The sequence below is a fragment of the Monodelphis domestica genome, chromosome 2 (assembly GCF_027887165.1).
Source record: "Monodelphis domestica isolate mMonDom1 chromosome 2, mMonDom1.pri, whole genome shotgun sequence".
Lineage (NCBI taxonomy): Eukaryota > Metazoa > Chordata > Mammalia > Didelphimorphia > Didelphidae > Monodelphis > Monodelphis domestica.
The window spans coordinates 171066931-171082672 of NC_077228.1; the positions used below are offsets into that span (position 1 = coordinate 171066931).

The following is a 15742-nucleotide window of genomic DNA, read 5'->3' on the forward strand; positions in this document are numbered from 1 at the left end:
AAAATATTGCATATATTATCAGAACCAGTTGATATGTTGATTTTATTAAACTGTCTCTCCTCCCCTCCCCCCTTTTTTAATTTTTTGTTTCAAGGGATGGCTGGCTCATGGGGAGGCGAGGGATCTGTTTGAAAGTGATGGTTTTATAAAAATAAAAGATAACCCCTTTTTTTAATTTTAAGAAGATAAGTTTTACTTTTACAAAAGTAATATTTATACTTTGATTTCAATCTCTTGTTTAAATGGTCACTTATTAAATTTGATTAAATTTTCTTAGATGTAGATAGTAAGCTAACTTACTACCCCCAAATAGAGATATTGATAAACATTATAAAAGGCCACCTCTGCTTTTAAAAAAAAATTAATTTAAATTTTAATTAAACCTATACCTTCCAACTTAGAATCAATAGGAAGTATTGGTTCCAAGGCAGAAGAACAGTAAGGGCTAGGCAATTGGGATTAAGTGATCAGGATAACACAGCTAGGAAGTATCTGAGACCAGAGTTGAATCCAGTCTCCATCTCCAGTCCTATCTATCCTATTGAGCCACCTAGCTGCGGTATACTTTGCTTTTTAAAGATTTGAGTCTTATATTGAGTACAGTCAGGAAAGCCATTCATAACATCTAAATGGAGATGTATTAGATAATAATTATGAAAACATGTGCTTTCTCAGGTTCATATTTTGAATTAATCTGAGAGTTTGTGCTGTCTTAACATGTAGTGAGTAGCAGAGTCACACTGGAACCCTAGAATAGGAGAGATGGCTAATTTTAGTTCCTCTTGAGTAAGCCTTTAAGCCTCTTACCTTTTTGGGAAATGTTATTAATTTCAAGCAGAAGCACATTGAAATATGAGAATAACTTATTTATGATCAAACCTGTAAAATAAATTTAAATTTAAAGGTAAATGTGAGTGATTTTTGGATTACCTATTACTCTTATTTCTCCATATTACATTCCCTGTAGTTACTTGATTCTGTATTTAGAACAAGAGTTAGTTGGTACAGTTTAGCAGTTGAGGATCTGGGTGGGTCAAATATTACATGATTTAGTGATTTACAATAATGAAGCCAGTTGCAGAAGTCCTTCTCAAAAGCTTGAGCATTAAGCTTTAAGTTTAGTGAAAAGAGGATATGGCATGGTGATGGATGAAGTATCTTAACTGCCCTAACATCATTAAAAGAAAATTTTAACATGTTTGCACATATATATTTATACATGTGTGTGCTGTAAATTCAGTGAAGATGAAAACAGCTGCTATTCAATTGTTTGGGGGTGAAGAGGAGTATTTAATTAATTGAGGATAGTTTTTAAAAAGACCATATTAGCAGTTTTATTTTTCTAGTTCATATGCTGGCAGCAATATGATATCCCATTTATTTGTCTTTTTTTTTTAACCCTTTTCTTCTGTTTTAGAATTAACACTTAGTGTCATTTCCAAGGCAGAAGAGTGGTAAGGGCTAGGAAAATAAGGTTAAGTGGATTGCTCAAGGTCATCATACAACTAAGTAGTTTCAGGCCACATTTGAACCCAGGACCTCATCTCCTGGGCTAGCATTCTATTCACTGAGTCTTTTAATTTTTTTTTTGTCTTTTCTGTCCCTGAAACCTTTCTCTTTTCACATTTTAGGACCCTTCAAAATTGTACAAGAAAGCAAGTGATGTTGCAGCTGTTGAATCTCGGTCTGAAGAAGGCATTCATCTTCATTCACAGGGAGAAAATAATCCTGTGTCAAAGAAGCTTTCTCCACTACACTCTGAAATGACAGATTATGTTAAGTCAGCACCATCTACTCTTATTGGTAGCCGTGATCCTGACTCAAAGGACAGAGCACTACTTAATGGAGCAACAAGTGTAACAGAAAAATTGGCACAGCTCATTGCTACTTGTCCACCCTCAAAGTCTTCCAAGACAAAGCCTAAAAAACTAGGGGCTGGTATTACAGCAGGATTGGTTAGCAAAGATTTAATTAGGAAGCCTGGCATTGGTCCGATGGCAGGAATTATTCACAAGGACTTGGTTAAAAAACCAACAATTAGCACAGCAGTTGGGCTTGTAACTAAAGACCCTGGGAAAAAGCCAATATTTAGTGCTGCAGTAGGGTTGGTCAGTAAGGACTCTGGGAAAAAACTGGGAGCTGGTACTACAACAGTATTCATAAATAAAGACTTGGGAAAGAAACCAGGGACTATCACTACAGTGGGACTTGTGAGCAGAGATTCAGGGAAGAAATTGGGAATTGGTATTGTCCCAGGTTTGGTGAGTAAGGAATCAGGAAAGAAGTTGGGACTTGGTACTGTAGTTGGACTTGTTAATAAAGATTCAGTAAAGAAGCTAGGCCCTACCATTGGACTGGTTGCAAAGGACTGTGGGAAGAAGACTATAGCAAATTCAGTAGTGGGATTGGTTAGTAAGGACCCTGCAAAAAAATTGGTAGCTTGCCCTGTGGCAGGTTTGGTCAGCAAAGATATTATGAATTTAAAAGCTGAAGCCTTGCTCCCTGCTCAGGAACCACTTAAGGTTTCTTGTAATACAAATACTAATAGTCATGAAAGTCAGGAGCTTTCTGAATCTCTGAAAGATAGTGCTACCAGCAAAGCTTTTGAGAAGACTATTATAAGGCAGAATAAAGATAGCATATTAGAGAAGTTCTCAATTCGAAAAGAAATCATTTCTTTGGACAAAGACATTTTTAATGAAGGAACTTGTATTCAACAGGACAGTTTCTTATCCAGTGAAAGGGGGACCTATGTTGAAACTACAAAGCATGAGAAGCAGCCTCCTGTATATTGCACTTCACCAGACTTTCAAATGGGAGGTAATTCTGATGCATCTACAGCTAGATCTCCTTTTAGTGCAGTAGGGGAGGGTAATCTCCCTTCCCCTTCACCAGCCTTGTCTGTTACACCTTTAAACAGAAGTCCCCCTGGAACTTCCTCCCAATTGGCTCCTAATCCATTACATTTAGGTCCTTCCACTGAACTCATAGAAGGAATTGCTGAATCCATTGGAAAAGCCCAATTCAGTTCTGAAAATTCACATATGAACCTTGGACATAGGTCTCTGATTCATAGCATGAACACTGATTGCAAAGGGAGTGATAAAGAGCTAAGTGATTCAAAAGCTATTCACACAGATAACCCAAGAATGGGCCCTTCCATAGGAAAAAAGCCAAGTCTGGCTTCTGAATCCAGTATTCATGCTACAATTACCCCTTCAGTTGTTAGTTTCACTAGTTTATTTAGCAGTAAACCCTTTCTGAAGATTGGTGCAGTAACTGCATCAGAGAAACACTGCCAAGTTGCTGAAAGCCTGAGCACTAGTTTGCAGTCCAAACCATTAAAAAAAAGAAAAGGAAGGAAACCACGATGGACTAAAGTGGTAGCAAGAAGCACGTGCCGGCCTCCAAAAGGGCTAGAATTAGAAAGGTCAGAGCTTTTTAAAAATGTTTCATGTAGCTCTTTGTCAAGTAGCAATTCCGAGCCATCAAAGTTTATGAAAAACATTGGGCCATCTTCATTTGTGGAGCATGACTTCCTTAAATGCCGATTGCCAAAGCTGAGTAAATCTAGCACAACTCCATCTCTTGCCCTTTTAACTGAAACTGACAAGCAGTCTCATAAGTCCTTTGCCACTCACAAACTATCCTCAAGTATATGCATGTCTGGTGACCTTTTACCTGACATTTATAAACCTAAAAGAGGAAGACCTAAAACTAAGGAGATGCCCCAATTAGAAGGTCCCCCCAAAAGGACCCTAAAAATCCCAGCCTCTAAAGTCTTTTCATTACAATCAAAAGAAGAGCAGGAACCCCCTATTTTGCAGCCAGAAATTGAAATCCCCTCCTTCAAGCAAAGCCTGTCAGTATCACCTTTCCCTAAAAAGAGGGGAAGACCAAAAAGACAAATCAGATCACCAGTCAAGATGAAACCACCTGTGCTATCAGTGGCACCCTTTGTGGCCACTGAAAGTCCAAACAAACTAGAGTCTGAGAGTGACAAGCATAGAAGTAGTAGTGACTTCTTTGAAAGAAAAGATCAACTTCAAGGTCCAGATGACAGTCATAAACCAAGTGTCTGTGGTATGAGTGACCTTGAGATGGAACCTGATAAAAAAATCAACAAGAGAAACAATGGCCAATTAATGAAAACCATTATCCGCAAAATAAATAAGATGAAGACTTTGAAGAGAAAGAAACTCCTGAATCAGATTCTCTCAAGTTCTGTAGAATCAAGTAACAAAGGGAAAGTGCAATCCAAACTCCACAATACAGTGTCAACACTTGCTGCCACATTTGGCTCCAAATTGGGCCAACAGATAAATGTCAGTAAGAAAGGAACCATTTATATAGGAAAGAGGCGAGGCCGGAAACCAAAAGCTGTGCTCAATGGCATTTTAACTAGTAGCCCAACTGGTCTGGCTGTCCTAGAGAAAACAGCTCATCAGGCAGCTGGGTCAGCATTAGGACAACTTCTCCCCCCTCTCTTGCCTTCAGCAGCAAATAGTTCTGAGGTTCTTCCATCCCCCATCTGTTCTCAGTCTTCTGGAACCAGTGGGGGCCAGAGTCCTGTCAGCAGTGATGCAGGATTTGTTGAACCGAGTTCAGTGCCATACTTACATATACACTCCAGGCAGGGCAGTATGATTCAGACACTTGCTATGAAGAAGGCTTCAAAGGGAAGGAGGCGATTATCTCCTCCTACTTTGTTGCCAAATTCTCCTTCTCACTTGAGTGAACTCACTTCTCTAAAGGAAGCGACTCCTTCCCCAATTAGTGAGTCTCATAGTGATGAGACCATTCCTAGTGATAGTGGTATTGGGACAGATAATAATAGCACATCAGACAGGGCAGAAAAATTTTGTGGGCAGAAAAAGCGGAGACATTCTTTTGAACATGTTTCTCTCATCCCCCCAGAAACCTCCACAGTCCTAAGTAGTCTCAAAGAGAAACATAAACACAAGTGTAAACGCAGGAGCCATGATTACCTCAGTTATGACAAAATGAAAAGGCAAAAGCGAAAACGGAAAAAGAAGTATCCCCAGCTACGGAACAGACAGGATCCAGACTTCCTTGCTGATTTGGAGGAACTAATAAGTCGTTTAAGTGAAATTCGGATTACTCATCGAAGTCATCATTTTATCCCCCGTGATCTCCTACCCACTATTTTTCGAATTAACTTTAACAGTTTCTATACGCACCCCACTTTTCCCTTAGACCCCTTGCACTACATTAGAAAACCTGACTTAAAGAAAAAAAGAGGGAGGCCCCCCAAGATGAGGGAAGCAATGGCTGAAATGCCTTTTATGCATAGCCTTAGTTTCCCTCTTTCTAGTACTGGGTTTTATCCCTCTTATGGCATGCCTTATTCTCCCTCTCCACTTGCAGCTGCTCCCATAGGATTAGGATACTATGGAAGGTACCCTCCAACTCTTTATCCACCACCTCCCTCTCCTTCTTTCACCACTCCTTTGCCACCTCCTTCTTACATGCATGCTGGTCATTTGCTTCTCAATCCTGCCAAATACCACAAGAAGAAACATAAGCTGCTTCGTCAGGAGGCCTTTCTTACAACAAGCAGGACACCTCTCCTCTCCATGAGCACCTACCCCAGCGTCCCTCCTGAGATGGCTTATGGTTGGATGGTGGAGCACAAACACCGGCATCGTCACAAACATAGAGAACACCGTACGTCTGAGCAACCCCAGGTTTCCATGGACACTTTAGCTACCAATAGCTCTTCCAGAACTGTCCTGGAATCTTTGAAGCGCTACCGGTTTGGTAAAGATGCTGTTGGAGAGCGATATAAACACAAAGAGAAGCATCGTTGTCACATGTCCTGTCCTCATCTGTCCCCATCAAAAAATTTATTAAGCCGAGAGGAGCAATGGGTCCACCGAGAGCCTTCAGAATCCAGTTCATTGGCATTAGGGTTGCAGACACCTTTACAGATTGACTGTTCAGAAACATCTCCAGGTTTATCTCTGGGAGGTTTCACACCCAGCTCTGAGCCAGCCAGCAGTGATGAACACACAAACCTTTTCACAAGTGCAATAGGCAGCTGCAGAGTATCGAACTCTACTAATACAAGTAGCCGGAAGAAATTGACTGACAGCCCAGGACTTTTTACTGCACAGGACACTTCACTAAATAGGCCTCTCAGAAAGGAAACCTTGCCTTCCAATGAAAGGGCACTGCAAACATTAACAGGTAAGAGGGCTCTTTTCCTTATTTGCTACCTGTCAGAAAAATGGGTTGTTTTATTCCACAGGTGCTAATGAACTTCAGATATTACTTAACAAACTTACTCTTTGTGGTTTGAGATCTTATTTTTAATTCTGTATTTATAGTTGGAAATAAGATTTGGAATCTAGATGGTCACATTACAATGTTTTTTACTTTTTGAGAGTAGAGGCAGTAGACTAGATGAAATTCAAACTATAAAGGAAAGGAAAAGTTAATCTTCCTCTTTGTACAGTAATGACTTTCTTTGTAGAGAATTTTATTACTAACTATGCAAGATGCTTAATAAAAATATTCATCTAGCATTTGTAGATTTCTGCCCTTCATTAAAGTACTTCTCCAGTACCTCTTGTGGTTTGAAGCTAGCCCTCAGTTCTCAAAAGTTGTGCCAGCCAGACATAAGCACTAGTGGTAAAGCCTACCAAAATGTTTGAATTTAAGCCAAGTGATGAATTTTATGTCAATTATCTGAGGACCAGCTGAACTAAACTCAGAAATTTTCATTGACTTTATTGGCCTGTGCATAGTGAATTTTTAAAACTTCAACATACTCTTTTCTAATATGCCATAAAACTTTGAGCCATTTGTATTTGAGAGAGGAGTACTTATACTAACAAAGTCACGATCACTGAAGTACTAGTGTGTTGTGTCTGATTGGAAAACTTTATTGTTGGCATTTTATATCCTATTGTAAAAGTAATGAAAAATTACTTTTACAATAGGATATAAGATGAAAACAATGAAAAATTTATCCATAAATCAAAATATTAAGTTTCATAAATATTCTGAAGGTCTTTATAATTGTACAAAGAACTATTGATAGCTACTTTCTTCCTAAAAAGCAATTTCTAGCATTAATTAGAGAGATATCCTAAAATGCTGCTGCTTCTTTTCCTTTCCCCTGTAGGATACACCAGTATACATACATACATGCATACATGCATACATGTATGCATACACATGCCCATGTAGTACAGAAATGAATAACTTCCTCAATGAACATGTTTTAATTTATAGGATTTAATCCTTGTAGTAGAATTATTGACAAGTTTTTTTAGTTGTCAACAAGCATTTACTAAGTGCTTACTACTTGCCAGACACTATGCTATGCATTGGACTTACAAAGAGACAAAACAGCCCTTGCCCTAAAGGAGTTCTAAGTCTAATGAAGGGAGACAACATTGCAAACAAGACATATATAGAATAAATCAAGGGTAATCTCAAAGTGAAGGGACTAAGAATTAAGAAGGATCAGGAAAGACTTGAAACTTTGAAAGTAACAATGATGGAGAGCAGTACATGATGGGGAAATAAGCAGTGAAAATGCAGTCTAAAGATGTATCTGATTTGAGGGGCAACATGGAAACCAGTGTCAATGGATAATAGAATATGGAGAGGAAAGTGAGGTATAAGAAGACTGGAAATACAGGAAGGGACCAGATTATTTTGGACTCTAAAAGCCAAAAAAGTTTCATATTTTATCTAGTGAGCAATTGGGAGCCATTCAAGTTCATTGAGTGAGGAAGTTATACAGCCATTTTTTTCAAAGAAGTTATTTTTATTCCCTTTAAATACAGCCATCTGTAAGTTGATCATGAGTATGGAAATTTTTGTCAGTCACAGCTAGTATTTTAACTTTATTCCAGTAATCTAGTTTTTTTTTTTAACATTTTGTTGATTTCTTTTGATTTTAACTTTTAACCAGTTAACTTGAGAATATGTCATCTTGTCCCTCCCCAATTCCTTCCTTGTAACATGCAATATTCCTTACTATTGTCCTTAATTCTTTCCTAAGATGTCCTTTGGAACCAAGATTATGGTCATTCCATAATATGTTGTTTTGAATAGAACTTAAGTTAAAATATCTGTAGCTGTTAAACATTTATAGTAAGCATTCTTCCACTTTGAAAAACTCAAGGAATTTATTTAATACATTTTATTCTTCATAATTCTGAAGAAGAATTTGTTTTGAAGAATGTGATTGTAACTATTGGGAAATTTCTGCAAGGAAATGGGTAGAAATTGATCATTTGGGGGAAAAGAAGAAGGAAACCTGGCCTGAGGAAATAGAAGCAGCTCCAGAAGATGCTACTCAGAACCAAGAAACAATGAGTGAATATCTTGTTGCTATTTCTGGTTTTCATACTTTTTTAAAATACTTGATAAATAAGAGCCATTCTAGAGGAAAAGATAAGTAATCTTGTGTATTGGGGGAATAATATGATAAAAAGAAAAACCACATTCTAACATAAAAATTATTTCCAGGACCCATTATTATAGTTTTCAGTAGTGATTCTTGAAAATGTAGAGTTTACAGTAGTTAGCTGATCCAAGTCATCCAGTTACTCTGTCTTCCTCCCATGTGCAGCATAAATATATAAATAATGTATGTATGTATGTATGTATGTATGTATGTATATGTATATGTATATATGTATGTATGTAGTCCTTTCATTCTTCCACTTTTTTACCTCTTGCTCTGAGAACTGTATTCAATTAAATATTGCTCTGGATTCTTCCAAGAACATGAATTCAATTGCCATAGAGCTGCCCCTCCAAAGAATGTATTTTCTCTCTTATTATAATGTAAGCTTCTTGAAGACAAGAAAAGGCAATCGTTAGTCTAAATTCCAAACTAACTGGTGGATCTTTACAGTATTGATCTCTTTTTAACTTTTTATTTGTGACTTAAATGAATAAAGGCATAAATGTCATACTTTTCAAATTTACAGGTAACAAAGTTTGGAGGAATATATAATATACTGGATAAACAATCAGTATTCAGAAATAGTTTTAAGATGCCAGAACATTAGACTATACTACTAAGATTTTATCAACCTACAGATGACTTGACACCCTGTATATCCAGTATATGCCAGGCATTATACTAGTGGAGAGAGATAAAAATGAAACATTCTGTTCTTTCATTGAGCTTGCTTTTTATTAGAAAAGCCTATATATTGGTGATGGCAAATCTATGGAATAGGTGCCAAAGATGGCATGCAGAGTGCGCTCTGTGGTCATGTGGCCATGTCCCATCCCCTTCCTCCCTCCCGTTTATTACTAGAAAGACAGATGGACTGGGGCAAAACTACTCTCCTTCCCTCCCCTCCCCAGTGCCTGAGGACATTTTTTCATATCCGCCTGCCCCTCTGCATAGTAGCCCAATGGGAGCCCACAGTGAGTAAGTGGGCAACTCACAGGCAGCAGAACTGGAGGCAAGTGGAATGCTTAGGCCGCCCCCCACCCCACCCCAATGGCTAGGGATATTCTTCACTTTACCCAACCCATCCCTCCTCTCAGCAGCCCATTGGGAGTACTTTCTCCCTTCCCTGTATGAGGTAACAGGGCGACAGGGTGCACCAGATACTGAGGGGGGATGGGTCAGTACTTCACATCTCTGAAAGGTTCGTCATTAGTGGTCTCTATGTACACATATACAAGTATATGAAAAATAAATTTATATTTTTGGAATGGAAAGCTTTAGCTGCTAGCAGTGGTATGTGTAGTAGAGAGAAAGGTGAGGCCTGCCCAGGAGATTAGGAAAAGCTTCTTGTCGAACAAGTTTCTTAACTTGTTTTGTGTCGTGGACCCCTTTGGAAGTCTGGTGAAGCCTGTGGACCCCTTCCAAGAATATTATTTTTAAATCTAGAAAGAACAATCCATAGGATTACAAAGAAATCCAATTATATTAAAATGTAATTATTAAAAAAAAATTTTTTTAACTGAGTTTACAAACCTGAGGTTAAGAACCCCTGTTGTAGAAGGTGATGCTTGAACTGAATTTTAGAGGAAGCAAGAAATTCTTCAAGGTAGAAGGAAAGGAGTATATTCCAGGCACTGACAATTATGTATATCATGTGTGAAACAGGAAGAAAGCCAGATGAGACCATAGGATACAGGAAGGGAAGTGATGTAAAACAAGATTAGAAAGATAAGTTGATGTCAAATCATTAATTGATAAAAACATAGAATGGGACTTTGCAGAGATACATACACTGGAATTTGAGTAATGGAGGCACATGGTCTGACCTGACCTTTATGAAAATTATTTTAGTGATGATGTGGGGACAAAGGCGATGCAGAGAGATTCCTTAGGAACCTTTGCAGCAGGGGTCCCCAAACGTTTTACACAGGGGGCCAGTTCTCTGTCCCTCAGACCATTGGCGTGACATACTATTAAAAAAAAACAAATGAACAAATCTGTATATTGCTGTCTGGTATAGCGGAGGCTGCAGTGCTGGCTGTGATGGGTCTGTCATCATCACCACCACCACTATACCTGGCAGCAGTATACACAGTGAGAAATCCCCTCCCACAGATCACCGCTCACCATGCTGATGTCTTCCATTATTCAGTCACATGATCCTTTGCACAGCACCTTGTTCTCGTTCAGTTACTCTCAGAACAAGGCACCACGCAAAGGATTATGTCACCGGAAGTAGTGCTATATGTGAGTTATATCTCACTTTGCGGTGCCACATCATACAGTGCTCCTCTCACTGACCACCAATGAAAGAGGTACCCCTTCCGGAAGTGTGGTGGGGGCAAGATAAATGGCCTCAGGGGGCCACCTGTGGGCTATAGTTTGGGGACCCCTGCTTTGAAGATTAGTTCAGGTGAGAGGCAAAGAGGGCCTGATCTAAGTTATGTGACTGGGTAAGTAGTAAACGGGATGGATGCAAGGGATGTGGAGATAGAACTGAAGGACTTTGGCAACTGATAAATAAAGGGATATTAAGATAGCACTTAGCTGCTTTTTATGAATTCAAATCATTTGGCCCAGATGACCCATATTTTTGGGTCTCTAAAATAACTGGCAGATATGATTTTGTATCACTGTGTGAGCCATTTCCACTGATATTTGAAAGATTATGGAAAATAGTATAAAAAGAAAATGTTATTCCAGTTTCCAAAAAGAGATAAGAAAATAGATTTTGAAGTATAGTTGCCTCCACTTAAATTCCTCAGAAAATTACAGACTAGAAAAAGAAATGGCTGACAAATATATAGATAGGAAGTAAAGTATGGCATCAAGTCATAGTCATTCCAGACTAACAAACATGGTCAGGCAGACTAACGTTATTTCCTTTTTTAACAAAATTACTAAGCTTTTATGACTAAAATGCTGTGAATATAGTATTGCCCATATTTTAGCAAAACTCTTGATAAAGTTTTTCATAGTATTCTTGTGGAGATCATGAAGAGATAAATATTCGGTGGTATTCTGATTGTCTCATGTAATTGGATGGCTAGATTCAAAGATTAGTTAATGTGTTAATGTCAACATAGCAATAAATATACATTGAAGTACTACAGGGATCTGTGCTAGGCTCTATTTTCTTTTAACACTTTTATCATTTATTAGGAAAAAGACATAAATGTCCATCAGATTTGCACATGACATAAAATTGGGAGAAATACCAAGATACTAGCTGATAGAGCTAGGATCAAAAGGATTTTGACAAGCAAGAATAATGGAATGAATCTAATAAGTTGAATTATATAGGAATGAATGTAAAATATTATGCTTAGATATCAAACTGAATAAAACAAAAGCAAATTTAAAAGTATAAGCTAGAGGAGCCATAGATAGTAAAATTTTGAAGATCTAAGGAGTTTTAGAGGACGGCAAGCTGTGAATATAAATCATCAGTGTGATAGAGTAGCCAAAAATCTAATGTATTCAGGGGGGTGCAGCTAGGTAGCACAATGTATAGAACACTAGGTCTAGGGTAGAATATAGGATTGAACTAGCCTTAAGCACCTCCTAACTGTGTAACCCTGGGCAAGTCACTTAATCCCAGTTGTCTAATCTTTATTACCCATCTGTCTTAGAATTGAGACATAGTATCTATTCTAACACAGAAGGTAAAGATTTAGAAAATAAGAATTGAGGTCTTCCAGGGGTGGAGCCAAGATGGCAGAGTAATCCAGAGCAGCAGGTCCTTGCCACCATGAGAATCCTCTCTGACCAAGTTTAAAATATCACCACAAAACAAATATAGAAGTGAAAGAACCAATAAGGAGACAGTGAAACAACTTTCAAGAAAAGAAAAACCCAAAAGGTTGGCAAAAAACATCTGAGGCTCAGGGGTGAGAGGAGAGTAGAGCCAGCATGAAGCTGTAGCAAGGAGGGAAGAACAAGCCAAGACCCAGCCCTACACTACCACCCCACTTCTGCTGACCCAGGTTTGGGGAACCTATGTCCAAGCTGTTATTATTGGAAACAAATATCCAGACCTTGAGGTCCTGCCTAGGCATATAGTGGTATGATCTAACCCATACCCCTTGAAATTTCAAACCTGTGAAGCAGTCCAGAACCCCAGCCCAGGGAATTCTAGTCTTGTCTTGCGGTAAGGACTTAGTTCATACTTTGGGGTAGTTGATAGGAGGCAATTTGAGAATTATTAGACTACCTGAATGCTATGATCAAGAAAAAACCTTGGATATCATATTATAAGAAATTATCAAAGATAACTGCCCAGAAATCTTCAAACAAGAAAATAAAATTGAAATGGAAAGAATTCACAGATCACCTCCGGAAAGAAATCCTGAAATGACAACTTCCAGGAATATAATAACTAACTTCAAGAGCCACCAAGTCAAGGAAAAAATACTTTAAGCAGCCAGAAAGAAACCATTCATATACCATGGAGCTACAATCAGGATCACATAGGACCTAGCAACTTCTACATTAAAGGATCAAAAGGCATGGAATATAATATTCAGGAAGCCACAAGATTTGGGTTTACAACTCAGAATCACCAATCCAAAAAAACGGTATATTCTTTAAGGTGGTGAAATGGTCATTCAATGAGAGGATTTCTGAGCATTCCTGAGGAATAAGCAGACCTAAACAAAAACTTTGAAGTCCAAACATGAGACATAAGAGAAGCCCAAAAAGGTAAAAAAGAAAAGAGAAATTTAAGGGACTCATTAAGGTCCAAATCTATGTCTACATAGAAAGAGGATTTCTGTAATTCTCAAAATCTTCTCAGTAATAGAGACGATAAAAAGAACTTAGTCAGAAAGAGGGTGGAGAAGTAAGCTGATTATGATGATATAGTGTATATGATATGATGATATGGAACAATATGTATATATAATATGTATGCATATGAACGATATGTTTAAAAAGCCCATCAAGGACTGAGAGGGTTGCACTGACTGAAAGAAAGGGGAAGGCAGAGATAGAATGGGGTAAATTATATAACATAAAGAAATGTAAAAATCATAGAGAGGGGAGGATAAGGATAGTGATAGGCAATGCTTAAACTTTATTCTCATCATAATTGACTCAGATAGGGTAAAATAAGTATATTCAGTGGGATATAGAATTCTATCTTACTCCCACAGAAAAGTAGAAGGGGAATAAGACAAGGGAAGAGGGAAGCAGTTGGAGGGAGGGGGAAGTATTGGAGGGTGACAAAAACCAAAATACTGGTTAGGAGGAACAGCAAGAAAGGGAATAGAGCGGGATTTTAAAAGGGATAATATAATGCAGGGCAATACACAGTAATCATAATGCTAAATATGAATGAGAGTAACTCACCCATAAAATGGAGCAGAGAACAGAGTGGATTAAAAACCAGAGTCCTACTTTGAGGCAGGGTGACACAGAGATTCAAGGTTAAAGACTGGAGAAGAATTTAATATGTGTTATCTAACGTAAAAAAAGCAGGACTAGCAATCATTATACCAGACAAAGCTAAAGTAGAAATTGATCTGATTAAAAGAGATAAGGAAGGAAATTACATTTTGCTCAAAGGTACTATAAATAATGAATTAATATCTACTAAACATTTATGCACCAAATGGTATAGCATCTAGATTTCTAATGGAAAAAAGTAAAGGAGCTCAAGGAGGAAATAGGTAGTAAGAACATACTAGTGAAGGATCTCAAAGTTCTCTTTTCAGAAGTAGATAAATCAGATTGAAAAATAAATAAGAAAGAAGTAAGGGAAGTGGGATGGAATGTTAGAAAAATTAGAGTTAATAGATATCTGGAGAAAACTAAATGATAAAAAGGAATGTACCTTCTCAGCAGTAAGATTGACCATGTACTAGGGCATAGAAATATAGCAAACTAATGCAGAATAGTCAAAATAATGTAACTTTTTCAGATCTTAATGTAATAAAAATTATAATTAGAACGGGTCCGTAGAAAGGCAAATTTAAAATTAATTGGAAACTGATCTAATTCTTCAAAACTGGTGGGTCAGGGGGCAGCTAGGTGGTTCAGTGTATTGAGAGTCCGGCCTAGAGATGAGAGGTCCTTGGTTCAGATGTGGCCTCAGACACTTCCTAGCTTTGTGACCCTGGACAAGTCACTTAGCCCCCATTTCCTAGCCCTTACCACCCTTCTGCCTTGGAGCCAATACACAGTATTGACTCCCAGACGGAAGGTAAGGGTTTAAAAAAAAAATTGGTGGGTCAAAAAAAAATCATAGAAACAATTACAGACTTCATTAAAGAGAATGACAATTAGACAATATATCAAAACCTATGGGATACAGCCAAAGTAATCCTCCGGGGAAAATTTATATCTCTGAGTGCCTATATCAACAAAATAGAGAGGGAGGAGATCAGTGAATTGGACTTGTAATGTTAAAAATTAGAAAAAGAACAAATTAAAATCCCAAGATAAAAACTAAATTGTAAATTCTAAAAATTAAAGGAGAAATTAATAAAATTGAAAGTAAAAACTATTGAATTAATAAACAAGACTAGGAGCTGGTACTTTGAAAAAACAAAATAAAGTACTGGTTAATCTAATAAAGAGAAGCAAATTAACAGTATCAAAGATGAAAACGTGATCTCACTTCTAATGATGATCAAATTATGGTAATTATTAAGAACTTTTCCCCAATTATATGGCAATAAATATGACAATCTAGGTGAGATGGATGAATTTTAAAAAAAAAATACAAATTGCAGAAATTAACAAAAGAAATTACTAGAAATAGAATACTTAAATAATCCCATCTCAGAAAAAGCAATTGAATAAGCCATCAAGGAACTGTGTAAGAAAAAATCCCCAGGGTCAGATGGATTCACAAGTGAATTCTATCTGTTAAAGAACAATTAATCCCAATATTATACAAATTACTTGACAAAAATAAGCAAAGGAGGAGTCTTACCAAATTCTTTTTATGACAAATATGATATTGATTCCAAAGCCAAGAAGACCAAAAACAGAAAGAAAACTACAGACCAATCTCTTTAATGAACATAGATGCAAAAATCTTAAATAATAGCAAAAAGACTACATCAAATTATCCGAGGATTATCCACTATGACCAGGTGGGATTGATATCAGGAAGTCAAGGACAGTTTAATGTTAGGAAAACCATTCACATAACTGACCATATCAATAATTAAGCCCACTGAAATCACATGATTATCTCAATAGAAGTGGAAAAAGCCTTTGACAAAATATCACTCTCATTCTTATTGAAAACACTAGTAAGTATAGGAATAGAAGGGCCATTCCTCA

The 15742-nt window shown here is 37.5% G+C and overlaps 1 protein-coding gene across 6 annotated transcripts in view; it reads left to right on the top strand.

Moving 5' to 3' along the window:
* ASH1L (ASH1 like histone lysine methyltransferase) overlaps positions 1-15742 on the top strand; it is a 249830-nt gene that overhangs the window by 96470 nt on the left and 137618 nt on the right. For 5 of the 6 annotated variants that reach the window (XM_056816275.1, XM_001366956.5, XM_056816274.1 and 2 more), the window contains one exon: positions 1632-6210. In XM_056816275.1, the coding sequence (XP_056672253.1) occupies positions 1632-6210 (4579 nt within the window). The remainder of the gene's footprint in view (positions 1-1631; positions 6211-15742) is intronic. The other variant, XM_056816276.1, reaches the window with a different exon arrangement.